The sequence below is a fragment of the Vicia villosa genome, linkage group LG4 (assembly GCF_029867415.1).
Source record: "Vicia villosa cultivar HV-30 ecotype Madison, WI linkage group LG4, Vvil1.0, whole genome shotgun sequence".
In the NCBI taxonomy this organism is placed as follows: Eukaryota; Viridiplantae; Streptophyta; class Magnoliopsida; order Fabales; family Fabaceae; genus Vicia; species Vicia villosa.
Window position 1 is genome coordinate 40590591 of NC_081183.1, and position 15546 is coordinate 40606136.

A 15546-nucleotide genomic window follows, 5' to 3' on the forward strand; every position below is an offset into this window, starting at 1 on the left:
CAAAGGACACGTGGCGAATGATGATTTAATCCAATGGCGGTCGAGAGATTCAGCTTTACTCCTAGTATATAGGAGTAATAATCAGGAAGTAAGGTCAAGGACGTGGGAATGTAAGTTATGAGAAGACATTTTGAGAATGACAAGACGTTTCGGAAACAGAGATTATCAATGATTATGACGTTTAGTCAGTAGTCTTGGAACTATCAAAACTTAATAAGAGACGAAATCTTATGATGGCAAAAAACGCCTATTTCTGTTGATCTTCGAAACAGGCATTTATTGGGGGCAATTTGTTAGCTGAAGATTTCGTTGGACAAATATATGTGCTTCGAAGGAGTGCATAATCGAAGGCAAGGTGGTTACTGATGACCATCTCTGAGAAGTATAAAATGGCTACTGATGGCCATGTTTCGATAGCAGGAAATGTCTAAGTTTTTTATGAAGGTGATGGCTACTGAAAGCTATTGGAAGGATATATCCTCGAGGACTTAGACAAAATTTATAAATTTACTTAAGTATTATTATTTAGCGTGTTTGTTAGTAAGTGTTTATTAGCATACTGCCACGCGTCGAAGATGGACTCAGGCGGGAAGATTTGAAATTCGAAGATAGTCACGTAACTGCTTATTCACAGATGTCATCGCTGGAAGTTCTTATGAGAAACGTGGCAGCAGATTAGCGTAGGACCGTTATGGTCGAAACTAGTATAAATAGGAGTTTTCATGATAGAAATCCGTGTGTTCATTTTGTACAAATCACTCACATATTTACTCAAGTATCAAGCGTTAACGAGAACGAGTTCGCTGAGAAAATGTACGTATGACACCACCATCTTAATACATGAGTATTATCTTTTATTGCTTTTCGTCTTCGAATATCTTTAAATTCTTGCATTCTATTTACTTCTTATCATTTACATTACTGTATCTTTAACTTTCATGTTATTTACTTTCATGTTATTTACTTTCATGTTATTTATCTTCATGTTACTTACGTTCAAGATCTTTAACAGTTTTATGTTTTAAGATTCTTTTTAACAGAATTGCATGTTATGTTGTATGCGTTGTCTACATTTTAAAGTCATAATCGCATATAATCAAGTCATCACTAAAAAGTGTATGTTTTTAATCGAATAACATTTGTCGAAGACAACGAATCATGAACATGGTTCTAAAGAATATTGATAACAATCTAATCGACTATGTGTCCTAGGATCAATCTAGTCGATCCTGCGAGTAACCAAATCATATTTATTATAGTTTGGAGGACTAGCGGTTGTTTACCGGAAATCACCGTAAACAACTGTCGAACGCTTTCTGGCAATCTTCAGTCCATACAACCCCTTGATCTTTGCGGAGAAGCTTGAAAATCGGCCCACAAGTAGCAGTCATTTGAGAGATAAACCTGGAGATATAGTTCAATCGTCCGAGAAATCCTCTTACTTGTTTTTCAGTCTTTGGTGCAGGCATCTCTTGAATAGCTCTGACTTTGTCGGGATCCACTTCAATTCCTCTTTGGCTGACAATGAAACCCAAAAGTTTTCCAGATCTAACCCCAAAAGTACATTTGTTAGGATTCAAGCGAAGCTGATATTTCCTTAGTCGTTGAAACAACTTCAAAAGGTATTCAATATGTTCTTCTTCTGTGCTGGACTTGGCTATCATGTCGTCCACATAAACTTCAATTTCTTTATGCATCATATCATGAAAGAGAGTAGTCATTGCCCTTTGGTAAGTTGCGCCTGCATTCTTTAATCCAAACGGCATCACTTTGTAGCAAAAGGTACCCCATGGGGTGATGAAAGATGTCTTCTCCATGTCTTCAGGAGCCATCTTGATATGATTATAACCGGAGAACCCGTCCATGAAGGAAAAGACATTGAACTTAGCGGTGTTATCAACCAGCATGTCGATATGTGGTAACGGAAAGTCATCTTTTGGACTGGCCTTATTCAAGTCACGGTAGTCAACACACATTCTGACTTTGCCATCTTTCTTCGGAACTGGCACTATGTTAGCCAACCATTGAGGATATTCTGAGGTGACAAGAAAACCTGCGTCGAGTTGCTTTTGAACTTCCACTTTGATCTTGTTAGCCATATCAGGGTGAGTCCTTCGTAATTTCTGCTTAACCGGCGGACATTCTGGCTTCAATGGCAAGTAATGCTGAACAATATTGGTATCCAACCCAGGCATGTCTTGGTAGGACCAGGAAAACACGTCAACATATTCTTTGAGAAGGTCTGTCAACTTACTCTTGATATCAGCATCAAGCAGTGATCCAATGGTCACTTCTTTTTTGTCTTCTTCAGAACCCAAGTTGATCTTTTCTAAAGGCTCTTTGTGAGGCAGAATGGCTCTTTCCTCGTGCTTAAGTAATCGAGAGATCTCGTCCGGGATCTCCTCTTCTTCCTCTTCTTCGGCTTCGAACACAGGAAACTCAAAGTTGGGAGAGGGCATAGGGTTATTGCATTCAATGGGTTTATCAATAGTAAATCTGCACATGTGATTTATATTTATTTCAGAAAATTTATGAATGCAGGAGTGTATGCAGATTTTTTTTTGAAAAAGTTTTTTTTTTTATATTTTTTTTTTAGGTTTTTTAGGATTACCATTTCCAGAAAAAAGCAAAAAATAAAACATATAATGTAGGGAATTCAAAATGACGCTTTATTTATGATTCATTTTTGAAACAAAGCCCTAAACACAAACTCATTTGCCTTGGGCAGGACAAAGAGGGAAACTTTTAAAACAAAGCCCTATACACAAAGTTATTTGGGCGGAACATTTAAAAGCGAAGCCCTATAAAACATCTCTCTGCTTTGGGCAAGGCAGGAGGTCAAAATAACAGCGAGGTGATTACTTTGAGCGGCGAACAACATTCGGAATGTCGACAGCTTTCCAGTAGCAACGAACTCCTCTGTGTATTATGTATTCAGGAAAATTCTCCCCAGAATTATCTTCAGTATTGAGATTGACCGCTGGTCGAGCAGGATTTGAAGGTCCTGGTTTGTCACCTTTGTTCTTTGTAGAGTTGAAACGGTCTTCTTCTACTTCTTGAAGAGCATAAGACGAGTCACAATCTTCAGAATTTTCAGGATGTATTTCCCAGTCTTCAGGATGAAGAGACTCATTGTCAGCGACACTTTCTGAGTCAACTGCGGGACCATCTTCCCCTTCATCTTCAAAAATGGCATTTATGTGATAATAACCATCTTCAGGATTATAAACCTTGGCGGATGCATTGAAGCTGAAACCTTCAGTAATTTCAGGTTGCTGAGAAAATTGACAGGGCTGATAAGCCTCTTCTGGTTGACTATTGCATTCAAAGGAATCTCCCCATCCAGTTGGTTGGATATCCTCAATCGCAATCTTGTAACTTTCAGGTGCAGTATATTTCACCATATAATCAAATTTCCCACTTGGTTGTCCCAAGGTGTCCCAGATCTCTGCGGGAACAGGCTTAATTTCTTTGCCTTTGGATTTCTGTGACGGAGGATATGGTTCTTCCTGAGATATGTATCCCGAGTCATTGAGATAACACTTCCATTCTTCTTCAGTATCAGGTAGACCTTCTTCGATACATTCTTCGATAAGGACATTAACCTCTTGAGGAATTGGGTTAAGGAATCCTCCACTAATGAATGTTTCTTTGATCGGACGAAGTGTTTCATCCTTCTTGGTGCAGTTTGAGAACGTTGGTGAACATCCGAGTCCTGCTCTAGTTTCATTCTTGGTCGGGATCACAACTTGCCCCCAGCCAGTGGTAGTTCCATCTTTCACTACTTTTACCGCCTCTTTGTAAGAAGAGATTGATGCTTTCTTCTTGGAAGATTCGTCTTCTAAAGAGAGACCTTGGAACGGCGTTCCTTCCACATCATCAGCACTTATGAAAGAGAAATTGGATAAATGGCTCACCATCAAGGCTTGTTCTCCACTTATTGTTACCAATTTTCCATTTGTTACAAATTTTAACTTCTGATGGAGCGTAGAAGTTACTGCCCCTGCTTCATGGATCCATGGTCGTCCTAACAGACAGCTATAAGCAGCTTGAATGTCCATGACCTGGAAGGTGATTTGAAATGTATGTGGGCCAATTGTCATGGGAAGGTTGACTTCGCCGATAACAGATTTTCGCGATCCATCAAATGCTTTGACTACCACACCACTGAATTTCATAGGCATTCCTTGGTAAGACAAGCGAGCAAGAGTCGTCTTTGGCATAACATTCAAGGAAGATCCGGTGTCTACTAACACATTGGACAAAGAGTCTGACTGACAATTCATAGAAATGTGCAAAGCAAGATTGTGATTTCTACCCTCCTCGGGGAGTTCTTCATCACAGAAGCTTAAATTGTTGCAAGCTGTTATGTTGGCTATTATCCCATCAAAGTGATCAACAGTCACATCATGGTCTACAAAAGCTTGATCCAAGACCTTCATCAGGGCTTCCCTGTGGGCTTCTGAGTTTAACAGCAATGAAAGTATTGAGATTTTTGAAGGAGTCTGCATAAGCTGATCCACAATCTTATATTCACTTCTTTTGATAAGCTTCAAAATTTCATCAAAATCAGGATTGACATTGGTTCCACTGGATTGACCAACATCAGTGTTTGGATTACTGACAGAAGTTTCCACAAGATTCTCTACTGGTGTATTGACAGGATTTTGCCCGGTAACAGGAGCAACAGGCTGCTTTGGAAGTAGCGGAGTATACACACGTCCACTTCTTGTTACTCGACTTACATCAGCAATGTTTACAACGGATGAGAGAGTAGGTAAAGGAACTTCTTGTCCATTCTTTATCATTGTAGCATTGTAATTGTATGGAACTGCCTTGTCAGAGTCATAAGGAACAGGTCCAGGTAGGCAAATGATTAAAGGAGCAACAGGAACCTTCGGCTTGTTGTAAGTAACTTCCATGCGCTCAGGCATGTTGAAATGAGGAACGATGACGTTAACTGTAGGCATTTCCGAGTTGATATCTGAGACTAAAAGCTCATGCGGATAACATCCTATCATGTTAACTTCATTTTCATCCCTATTTCTGTAGATCTCAATAGTACCATTATCTAGCAAAACTTGGAGATCTCTTCTCACAATCGAACACCCGTGAGGATCCACACAACATATTCTACAAGAACCGTATTGATGCTGGCGAAAATTCTGCCCCCGACAAAGAGTGGCGTGCATTTGTACCAAATCTGCTCTTGAGAAGTTGATATTATAGACTCGGTATTGGCCAGGACATCCATATACCATGTTTACAACATGCCCTCCATGATTGGGCAGCGGATTTGCTTGCACATTAGGATTCAAATTTCTGAAAGAGAGGAGATTAGACCTAACCAACCTCTGGACTTCATATTTCAAAGCTATGCAATGCTCAAGATCATGGCCAGGTGCTCCTTGATGATAAGGGCATGAGACCTCAGCTTTGTACCACCATGGGAGTTTCTCAGGTACGGGTGGTGGCGCTTTAGTTTGAACAAGACCTCTTTCAATCAAAGCAGGGTACAATTCCGTGTATGTCATTGGAATTGGATCAAACTGTGGAGCTCTTTGTACTCGATTCTGATTATTGTTTAACTGCTGAGCCTGTTGTCGAGGCTGTTGTTGTTGAAACTGAGGAGTGAATCCCGGATTTGGTGTTGTGTTAACGACTGGTGTGACAGAAGCAACCTGTCGCTGACGATTGACATTTCCTCTCGGCCTCCCTTGGGATACCATGCCAACACTTTGTTCTTTCTTCTTTTGGAAACCACTTCCGAACTTTTTGGTTCCGCTTGGAGATCCACCTTCTTTAGTCAGACGTCCGGTTCGGACTCCTTCTTCTAGACGCATCCCCATGTTTACCATTTCGGTGAAATCACTTGGAGCACTAGCAATCATGCGTTCATAATAAAACGGACCGAGATTATTCAAGAAGATCTTGGTCATCTCTTTCTCTTTTAATGGTGGATTAATCTGAGCAGCAGTTTCTCTCCATCATTGGGCATACTCTTTGAAAGCTTCATGATCTTTCTGAGCCATGGACCGAAGCTGATCTCTGTCTGGAGCCATATCCGAGTTATACTTGTATTGTCGGACAAAGGCCTCACCCAGGTCATTGAATGTTCGAATATTAGTGCTATCCAAACCTGTGTACCACTTCAGTGCGGCACCAGTCAAACTGTCTTGAAAGTAATGGATAAGCAACTGATGATTATCTGCATAAGTAGACATCTTTCTGGCGTACATCACGAGATGACTTTGTGGACAAGAACTACCTTTGTACTTCTCAAAGTCAGGGACCTTGAATTTAGCTGGTATTTGTACACTGGGAACTAAACATAACTCCTGGGCATTCTTTCCAAACAAATCTTTTCCACGAATAGCCTTGACTTCCAATTGAATCTTGTTGAACTGTTCTTGGAGATCTTCCACAAGATTACGCTGATTTGTGCTATCACCTTGATCATGATAAATCTCATTGCCATCATAAGGGACAGTGTGAATTGTAGGGGTCGGAACTGTCATAGTGGGTTGAGAAAGTGCCATAGTGATTTGGGAAAAAGTTACCCCTGAATGTGGAATAAATGCTGAACCTTGTGCAGCAGGTGCTTCAGTTGTAGCTGTTTGAACCCCAGAGAAATTATGGCGGAAACCTGTACCAAAACTGAAAGGCGTGCCCCAACCTTCTGGCATGGAGAAAGATGGAATGCCGAATGCAACCGTAGAAACTGGAGTAGTGACTTCAGATGTTACTGTTGCTTGACTGTTGGGTGGCGGCGGCTGATTCTGTGCGGCCATTAAGGAGTCAACCAGAGTAGTGAGACTTTCCAACTTTTCCTGAAGGGTGGTCACTGTACCACGAAGCTCAATATTCTCTTGTTCAGAGTGTTCCATTACTCTTCTTCTGCTTGAACGAGTATTGTATCTGTGATCTGATTGCGAGCGCGGTCGAGAAACTTTGAGACGCGACAGCTTGACGATCTAATGGAGAAAGATCCAAAAGATAAGACTCTATACAACAGACTCGATATGCAGAATGATGTATGCAAAAAGAAATTTATGATTTTTCCAAATATTTTAAAGATTATTTCCTTGCAAACATTTGAACACAAACAAATCTTTTATTCATTTTTTTTATTGCAATAATGGGAAATGTTACAACATTGGAGCGTAGCTCCTTACAAAAGCAAATGATAAAAAAGCTAAACAAATCCTAAGCATCTTCATCAGACGAAGAACCAAATGCATTGTGCAGCTTGAGCTTCATGATTTCTTTCCCATAGTAAGCTTTCAATTCGGCCTTTTCGGTCTTTAGCTTGTCAACAATATTCTTCCAATCGTCAGGAGTTGGAGCGTTGCTTGTTGAACCTTCAGGTTTTTTCTTGCTTTCTTTGATGTACCTCTTGATTGCAGCGTCTTTCTGACGAATCTTCTCATCTTTACTCATGAGCCATCCATCTTGACAGTAGAGAGTTTCTTCGTGATCTTTCACTTGTTTCTTCAACCTTCTGTTTTCCATATCGGTCCTACGAAACTTGTGCTCCCAAGCATTCTTCTCTAACCTCATCTTGGCTAAAGTGTCTTGGTATTCCTTCATAGTGGGAATGGGAATATTGGGTAGTTGAGATACCACAAGAGACATGGGTTTTTCATAATCATAAGGCATTTGAAACTCCTTTGCTCTTTTCTTTACCCAGCAGGTGTAGGCGTCCGTAGCAATGCAATTCCTTTCCTCACCTTTTTCTTTCCATCGGACGTCGTACCAAGCTCTCATCATTCTTGTCTTCAACCTTTGAGGATCTTCCCTTTCTTGATAGAAGTAGCTTTCTACTGCGAGACCAACAGGTTTAACTGAATTTGCATACCCGAGTTGTCGTCGGGCTAAGATCGGATTGTAGTTAATTCCTCCTTGTGTACCAATGAGAGGTATGTTGGCGAATTCTCCACAACTATCAATGGTTTCTGTACCACAGCGAGCCAAGGTATACCAACAGATATCATTATTAGTAAGAGACATAAGTCTTCGAGGCCAACGCAAACCTTCTCGGTTTTCTGTGAAAATAGGAGACTCAGGTAAGTGTGAAACAATCCATTTGAACAATAGAGGTGCACAACATACAATGATTCCACCGCCTTGGCGATTCCTATGATGGACAGAGAAATACATGTCACCAAGCAAAGTCGGAACAGGATTTCCAATCAGAAAAATCTTTATGGCATTGATATCAACAAAGTTGTCGACATTGGGAAACAGAACCAACCCATAGATGAGCAAGGCTAGTACAGCTTCAAAAGCTATCATGCTTCCAGTTTCAATGAAATCAAAGGCTTTCTTTACCAGGAAGTGTGAAGTTAAACCCGGAAGGTTTCCTTTGGTAGTCCAATTACTCTCTACTTCAGATTTCTTCAAGTGGATACTTGTTGCAATGACATGTGACTTAGGAATGGCTTCCAAACCATTGAAAGGTATTTTGTCAGACACAGGAATACCCAAAAGATTGGCATATTCTTCCAAGGTCGGTACCAACTGGTAGTCTGGAAAGGTGAAACAACGGTAGACGGGATCATAGAACTGAACCCAAGTTTTGAGAAGTCCTTCATCAACATGAGTGTTCAAGATAGGCAAAAGTTTTCCATAACTTTTCCTAAAATTGGAAGGATTTTGTACAGAAGATGCTAACTCTATCAGTTTTCCCACATCAGGCGCTCTGAAACCGTATTTCTTGGTATGCCTTTTTACTTCTTCCATGACTAAATCCTAAAATGTTTGCAAAGAAAATTTCTCTAAATCGTTGGAAAAATCACGTTTTTATGGAAAAAAAAGATGGGTTTTTTTTGAATGTATGAATGCGTGGATGCATGAATGCCACATATTCAAACATGGTAAAACAGACATGGTAACGCAAACATGATACACAAACATGGTAATTCAAACATAGTACACACAGGTTCAAAGGTCCAGCGTCACGAGCATGAGGTCAGAGAACCAAATAGGGATAGATCTAGTTAATCACCTGTACAACATGTTCTACTGATACGTCAGAGTCTACATTTTTCTTTCGGATATTACCGGCTTTCACGACTAAACTGATAAGCCAGAAATATTCTCAAGAAAAACTCGTCTGAGTGTGGTTCTCCGCATGACAACTATCCAAGTCTTCACCTGGATCGTTTCTGCACCACGTCCTAATAAGGCCAGGATGGGTTGGGGTTCTACGGCCAACTCAGCTTCTACAGTTCAGTGCGGCAATAATGTCTTCGCTACGAAAGCATGCTAAACATATATTACCAACAAGGAACCTCCACTGAGCGGAAGGATTCTCAAGTGCGCCTGCACATGACTATACCCTCCACCTAATTTCTTATGTGTACTTAATCCGGGTTAGGATTTGTCCATAATGTATCACTTGTAACAGAACCACACAAGTAACAGAACCAAAGAATCACACATGTAACAAAAATTAAAATAAAAACAATAATTAGAAATAACCCTTCCTTTGGAAACAATAAAAAGATTTCCCCAGTGAAGTCGCCATTTTTCTGTCGCGGGCGAAAAACCGTTTTGTTCCTCTTTTTTGTGGGATGAGACACCTGATGCCTTCTTTGGGCTCGAGTGCTCATAAAAATGATTTTTCTTTGTTTCGACCAAACTTTTTATTATTTCCAAAGGAGGAAAAGGAAAAAAGCTGCAATAACCTAAAAGTGGGGGGAGATCTTGGGTAAGAGGGTTGGTTATACGAAGGGAAGGTATTAGCACCCAACGTATCTGTAGTACTCTACAGGGTTCTTTGCTTTGTTTTTCATTCCATGTTATTGAGAGGTTCTTGTGAAATAGGTGGGACCTAAGGTGTTTGTTTGATTATGCTCGCAAAGATCATCGCGATCCTCTGCATACATATCCCCTAGAGGGAATCAGAGCATCTGTAGCTCGGGGTCTACGGGTGCTAAGGTTTGAATGGTTTTTTTTGTTTTGTTTTGCTCGCCAAGGATCGACCTTGTGCCTACGTATTCTCAAAGGGATGTTGAGAAAGTCAGAGCAATCGTAGTTCCCACTTATGCTAGTGGAAGCAAAGAAAAAATAGACAAATGTCGTCTAAATGCTAGATGTATCTAATCTATATCATCACATACATCTGTTTGATTTTTGTTTGTTTAACCAGCCTTGTGGCAAAAACTTTCAATGAAGTCAGCCTTGTGACAAAAAGTTTTGATTAATCAGCCAGCCTCGTGGCAAAAGTTTCAATGAAGTCAGCCTTGTGACAAAAAGTTTTGATTAATCAGCCAGCCTTGTGGCAAAAGTTTCAATGAAGTCAGCCTTGTGACAAAAACTTTGATTAATCAGCCAGTATGATGGCAAAACGGTTTGATTGATTAGCCAGCCTTGTGGCAAAAAGAAGTTTGATTGATTAGCCAGCCTTGTGGCAAAAAAGTTTGATTTTGATTGATTGATTGTTTGTGATGATATAGAAGAGATACTCCTAGCATAGAGATGAAAAATGTCTAATCTCCTAGGGTATTTGATTTGGATATTGGGGATGCTTATAAGAAGCCCGTGGGTCCTTGTACGAAGCCCAAGAGGAGGCAATCCGAGGGTCCTTGCATTGTAAGCCCAAGAGGAGGCTATGGGAGGGACAACCCAGGGTCCTTGCATTGTAAGCCCAAGAGAAGGCTATGGGAGGGTCACTCGTTTGTACAAAGCCCAAGGGGAGGCATGGTATAGTTGGTTTGAGCTCTTAGAGCGATTTCACCGGGAAACCATACTCTATGTCCTAACCTAAACTAGTGGAGATTCTTTGCACGAAGCCCAATAGGAGGCTATGGGGAACCTAGTGTTGTACTAAGTTGAACAAGCACACATATCACACATATGAACAAACATGAACAAGTATGAACAAACATGAACAGGTATGAACAATTATATATATGACAAAGTGTGTGTATATAATGGAGTTTATGAAGGAAATATACCTGTAAGCATGATCCATTTGTATACACAGGGGCTCGGGACTCATACTCGGGGAGAAGTCCACTTGAGTTTATTCAAAGCTATGTAAACAGGTATTTACAAGGGGCTTGGGACTTATACCTACATGGAGGCCCATGGTATATTTTTTTGGGAAGATTTAAAGAAACCTTCATTTTTGGTTTGTTATTCAAAGTTAAAAAAACGCATTGATTGAGATATGTACAAAAGTGTGTGTACAATGAAATACCTAATTTCATGTACAGGAATGGGTATGTACAAAAGGGCTTGGGACTTATACCTACATGGAGGCCCATGGTATATTTACAAAAACATGGTTGATTGTTTTATTTACAGACGCATTGTTTGAAAAACTGTTTGAAAGTTTTTTTGTTTTGAAAGAGTTTTCTGTACAAAGAAAAACTGTATAAAAGAAAAAAAGAGTGGGTCTTATACTCTCTAATATTCGAGAGGCCCCACATCATTTTGAAAATCAATTGATCAATTAAAAAGATTTAATCAATAGTTTCAAAAAGAAATGGTTTATTGTCTTTGAAATGAATCGTGATCGCTTGTTTTAAAATGATTTGAATTTTGAAAGGAGTCAAATTAATCAAGATAAACAAAAAGATTGTCTTCAATTAACACTTAGATGATTAGGGTTTATTCAAAAAATATTTACAAGTGATTAGGTTAAAAATTAAATGAAAAAAAACAATATTTAAAGTATTAAAAATACTTAAAAATAAGTCATTTTAAACCTATTTAAAAATGTATCAAATAAATATTTTTTGATGATTTTTTTTGGTATTCATAAAATATGTATATTAAACAAAGAGTATGCAAAAAATGAAGTTTAAATGAGTTAATTTGCTATGTTAATTAATTAAGTGAAGTTGTTAAGAAAATGAATGAGAAAAGTGGCAAAAAATAAGCTTTTGGTCCTGCCAGGGTTTGAACCCACGCCCTCTCTCTCACCAGCCAAAACACACAACCAACTGAGCCACACTTGTGGCTTGTTAATAACACGCATCAAACTGATTATATTTTAAAACTTGGATTTGAAATTTCTGAAACAAAAATGGCGCCAAGAACACACCTTCAACTGATTTTTGAAAATCTTTGAAACTGGATTGTTTTGATCAAGTAGATAGTCTATCTTGCTCGGTTTTGGACGAGGAACACAATGGTACCAATTAATTGCATTTATTTTCACTCTAAGATCATTGGTTTTCTGATGAACACGAAGAACCCTAATCTTATGATTCAATCTGAAATTGTGTATAATTGATGAATTGTGAAATTGATTGAGGGCTATTGATCAGTGATAGTGCAGAAACAAGATAGCAACTCAATTTTTCATTTATGATGCATGTATGTATGAGTTTGAAGTTCATAGCACTTACCTTCAAAAACGGCCAAGCTGGGATTCGAATTCTGCAATAGAGGTGTTACAGAAGTTGTTTGATGATCTGGATAGCTTCAATGGACCATATGGAAGGTGTCTGGATGCTTGGAGTGGATTGAAAACATCTGGATCAGTTGGTGGAACCCGATCTGCAGTTGCTTCAAGTATGAATCGAGCTTGGTGATTCTGAAGTTTTTGATTGATGATGAGTGTTGGGATAGTTCATATGTGATATATATGAGGTGTTGGAAGTGTTAGTTTGGACAGATATAGCTTGGTATGGATTTTGGCATGATAAGGTTCAATATATGCAAATATGGAAGTGAGGTAGTGATTTTGAGTTTTGAGGTGTTTTTGGGTGTATGAGTGATTCAAACACATCCCATATGGTGTTTATGGTTTGCTAGAATCATCACTTTGGCCATAACTTCAAGGATTTGGAGGTTGAGTTTTCTACCTCTTTGAAAACTATGAAACTTGCAATTCAAGAAAGAAGAGAGAAAACCTATAATTGTGAGGTTTTGGTGTGATTTTGAATGAGGTAAGGACCTCTATTTATAGGCCAAAGTTTCTGAATACAAAGCTCTTGCAAGTTGATCAAGAATGATGATTTGGCTTAAGAGATAAAAAGGAATCTTTCACATTAAATGCAAATGGTTAAAAGTGACTTAACCATGGTTATTTCTCAAGCTTCTTATCCTCTTCCATTCTGATCTCAAATCAGAAAATATCATTCAATTATTGCTTCTATGCATCATTACTTGGATCATTTGGCAAATTGGTTCATAACTTAGTGAAAATGGCATGTAATTTCAAGTGAAAAGTTCACTAATGTCAAAATTCAAAACCATGGCTACACTCCATATTTTTTCATGCTCTTGGACATTTTGGAAAGCTCATGTTACACACTTCAAAACCCTAGTTGAAAGTTTCTTCAATATCCTTAAGGAAGTGGGTGAAAAAGATCCATGAACTTTGAGAAAAATGAAGTTTCAAGTGAAATTTTCCAAAGATGCCAACTTTGAAGCTCCATATCTCTTAAATGGTTGATCTTATAAAAAAAATTTATATGTGTCAAAGTTGTTTATTGGATCAAAATCTACAACTTTCATGTTGGAAGTTTTTTTTAGTTTGTAGGTGAAATTTTGAGTTATTCCCCTCCAAAGTTTGGAAAAAACCATGAAAAACACTTAGAAAAATTTTCTAAGTATGAAAGTCAAACTTTTGACTTTTTGATTCTTGATTGATTTTTTTGATTTTTCTTGATCAAATGACTTCTCATATTATATATGGATGATTTAAAACTTCAAAAGTCATGGTTGACCAAAATTCCTCAAAAGTCAATGGTGTTCTTGTACAGTTGACTTTTTCAGTCGAATCGTGTTTCTGGAGATTTCAAATGAAACAGGCTACCCTCACCAAATAAATGGTATGAATGAATCACATTGAAGCATTAGAGGATATTGAGCCATGGTTTGAGTTGTGGCACCATGTCCTGATTAAAAAGTCAGTTGTTCAGTGAATTAGGTCAAAAACCCTAATTGTCGACCTGATGAAATTGATGACTGTGGATCTTGAATTGAGATGTAATTCCCATTGGATATTGTCATAGGGATTATTTGAAGATGATTGAAACCTTTGATTGACTTCCTGGGGGTTTTTAGGGTTTCCCAAATGTGATCCCTGATTTCAGTCCCTGATAGTTCAAAACCCTGATCTGAGGATTTGTCTGATCAATCTTTGTGTAGGAGATGTTATGAGCCAATGGATTAGGCTAAAATGGTGTACTTGGGATGTGAGGTCATGTCCCCAAGTCATTAGGTCAAATTCTGAGCAAAAGTCAGGAGTATGCTATCTTCAGTCAAAACCCTAATCTGGTTGATTCAAAGTCTTTGAGCTTGTTGAAATGAATCTCTGAGGACCACATGTTGATTGTTGATGAAGATGATTCATTTGAGATGAAGGGAGAACAAAACCCTAATTGATTGTTACTTGTACTAATGAGTGATTTCTTGATCAAACCCTGCTGAGTCACAAGTAACAAACACAAGCTATGCAATTTGTTAGAGATGCAAATGATGCATATGCAGATGATATGAGGTGGTATCTTAGGTCAAAAATTGGGGTATGACACTAGGGTTTTAGAACACAACCCAAATTTCTCACTTCATTTTTCTTCTGTTCCAAATAGCGCCGCTCCCCTCTCCTCTCATATGTTCTTCATCTTCAAACTTTTAACCTTATGTCTCTAGATCTTAGAAAAAAAGAACCACGACCTTCAATGTTTTCATCACCACCACCTTCAATCTTTTCATTAACTTACTCACATATCAGTTTTGAAACCCAAACCATATCCCTAAATCCAGAAAAAGATCACAATAACAACTTGTTGTTAGAGAATCCTTTAAAAAAACAATACATGTATGTCTTTATATTTGTTCGTAGTTCTCGGTCTGCTTTGGATTCCACACTTGTTCGGAAATAAGTATCATTTTCATCTTTCTGTATTTTATTTTCAGGTGCTTGACCAACTTAAAGCTATCACATGTGGTACTCTGAATTTTACAAAAGCTTAGTTGTTGTTGAATTTTCTGTATAAGTGATTTAGATCTATGGTTAGCATTTGAGTTTTTGTGAACTTCTAAGATTAAGTTCGATTTGTTTTGATTTTAGTTGTGCTTTGATTTTTAGGTTCAACAAAGTGATATAATGAAGGTGATTCTTCTTTTAAGGTAATAGTTCTTAAGACTTTGATTAGGTTTTGATTATTCTGATTTTTTTCTAATTTGTTTAATCTTGTTGCAGCTTGAAAGATCTTAAGTTTCCTGAAATTATAGATCTTGAAAAGAGAACTCTCTAAACAACACAGATCTTGATAAACACCTAAGGCAAAGGAGTATTCTAATTACCTAGTTGTTGAAGATTTTTCCTATTTTTCTATCTATTTAGTGTAAAGTTCATTTTCTTTTACTTGTTTGAAAAACTGGTTTACTATCCCTATTTCATAGTTTGACTATTATCGTCTTGTCTGTGCAGACAAAACTGGTTTGCAAGAGGGATGACTTCCTGGTTCAGATCTACACTTTATACAAGTAAATCTAACTTTTTTACAAGTTTTGTTTACTCTGTTTATGGTTTCTGTTTATTGTGATTTTGATGGGTCATGTGATTTGTGTTTGATT

The 15546-nt window shown here is 38.3% G+C and overlaps 1 protein-coding gene across 1 annotated transcript in view; it reads left to right on the top strand.

The window, feature by feature from the left end:
• The window catches only part of LOC131597104 (uncharacterized), a 90713-nt gene extending 75489 nt beyond the window's left edge, over positions 1-15224 (top strand). Inside the window, exons 2-4 of the mRNA XM_058869818.1 lie at positions 14884-14914; positions 15056-15096; positions 15170-15224. Of these exons, the coding sequence (XP_058725801.1) occupies positions 14884-14914; positions 15056-15096; positions 15170-15224 (127 nt within the window). The remainder of the gene's footprint in view (positions 1-14883; positions 14915-15055; positions 15097-15169) is intronic.
• Positions 15225-15546: the final 322 nt, after the last annotated feature.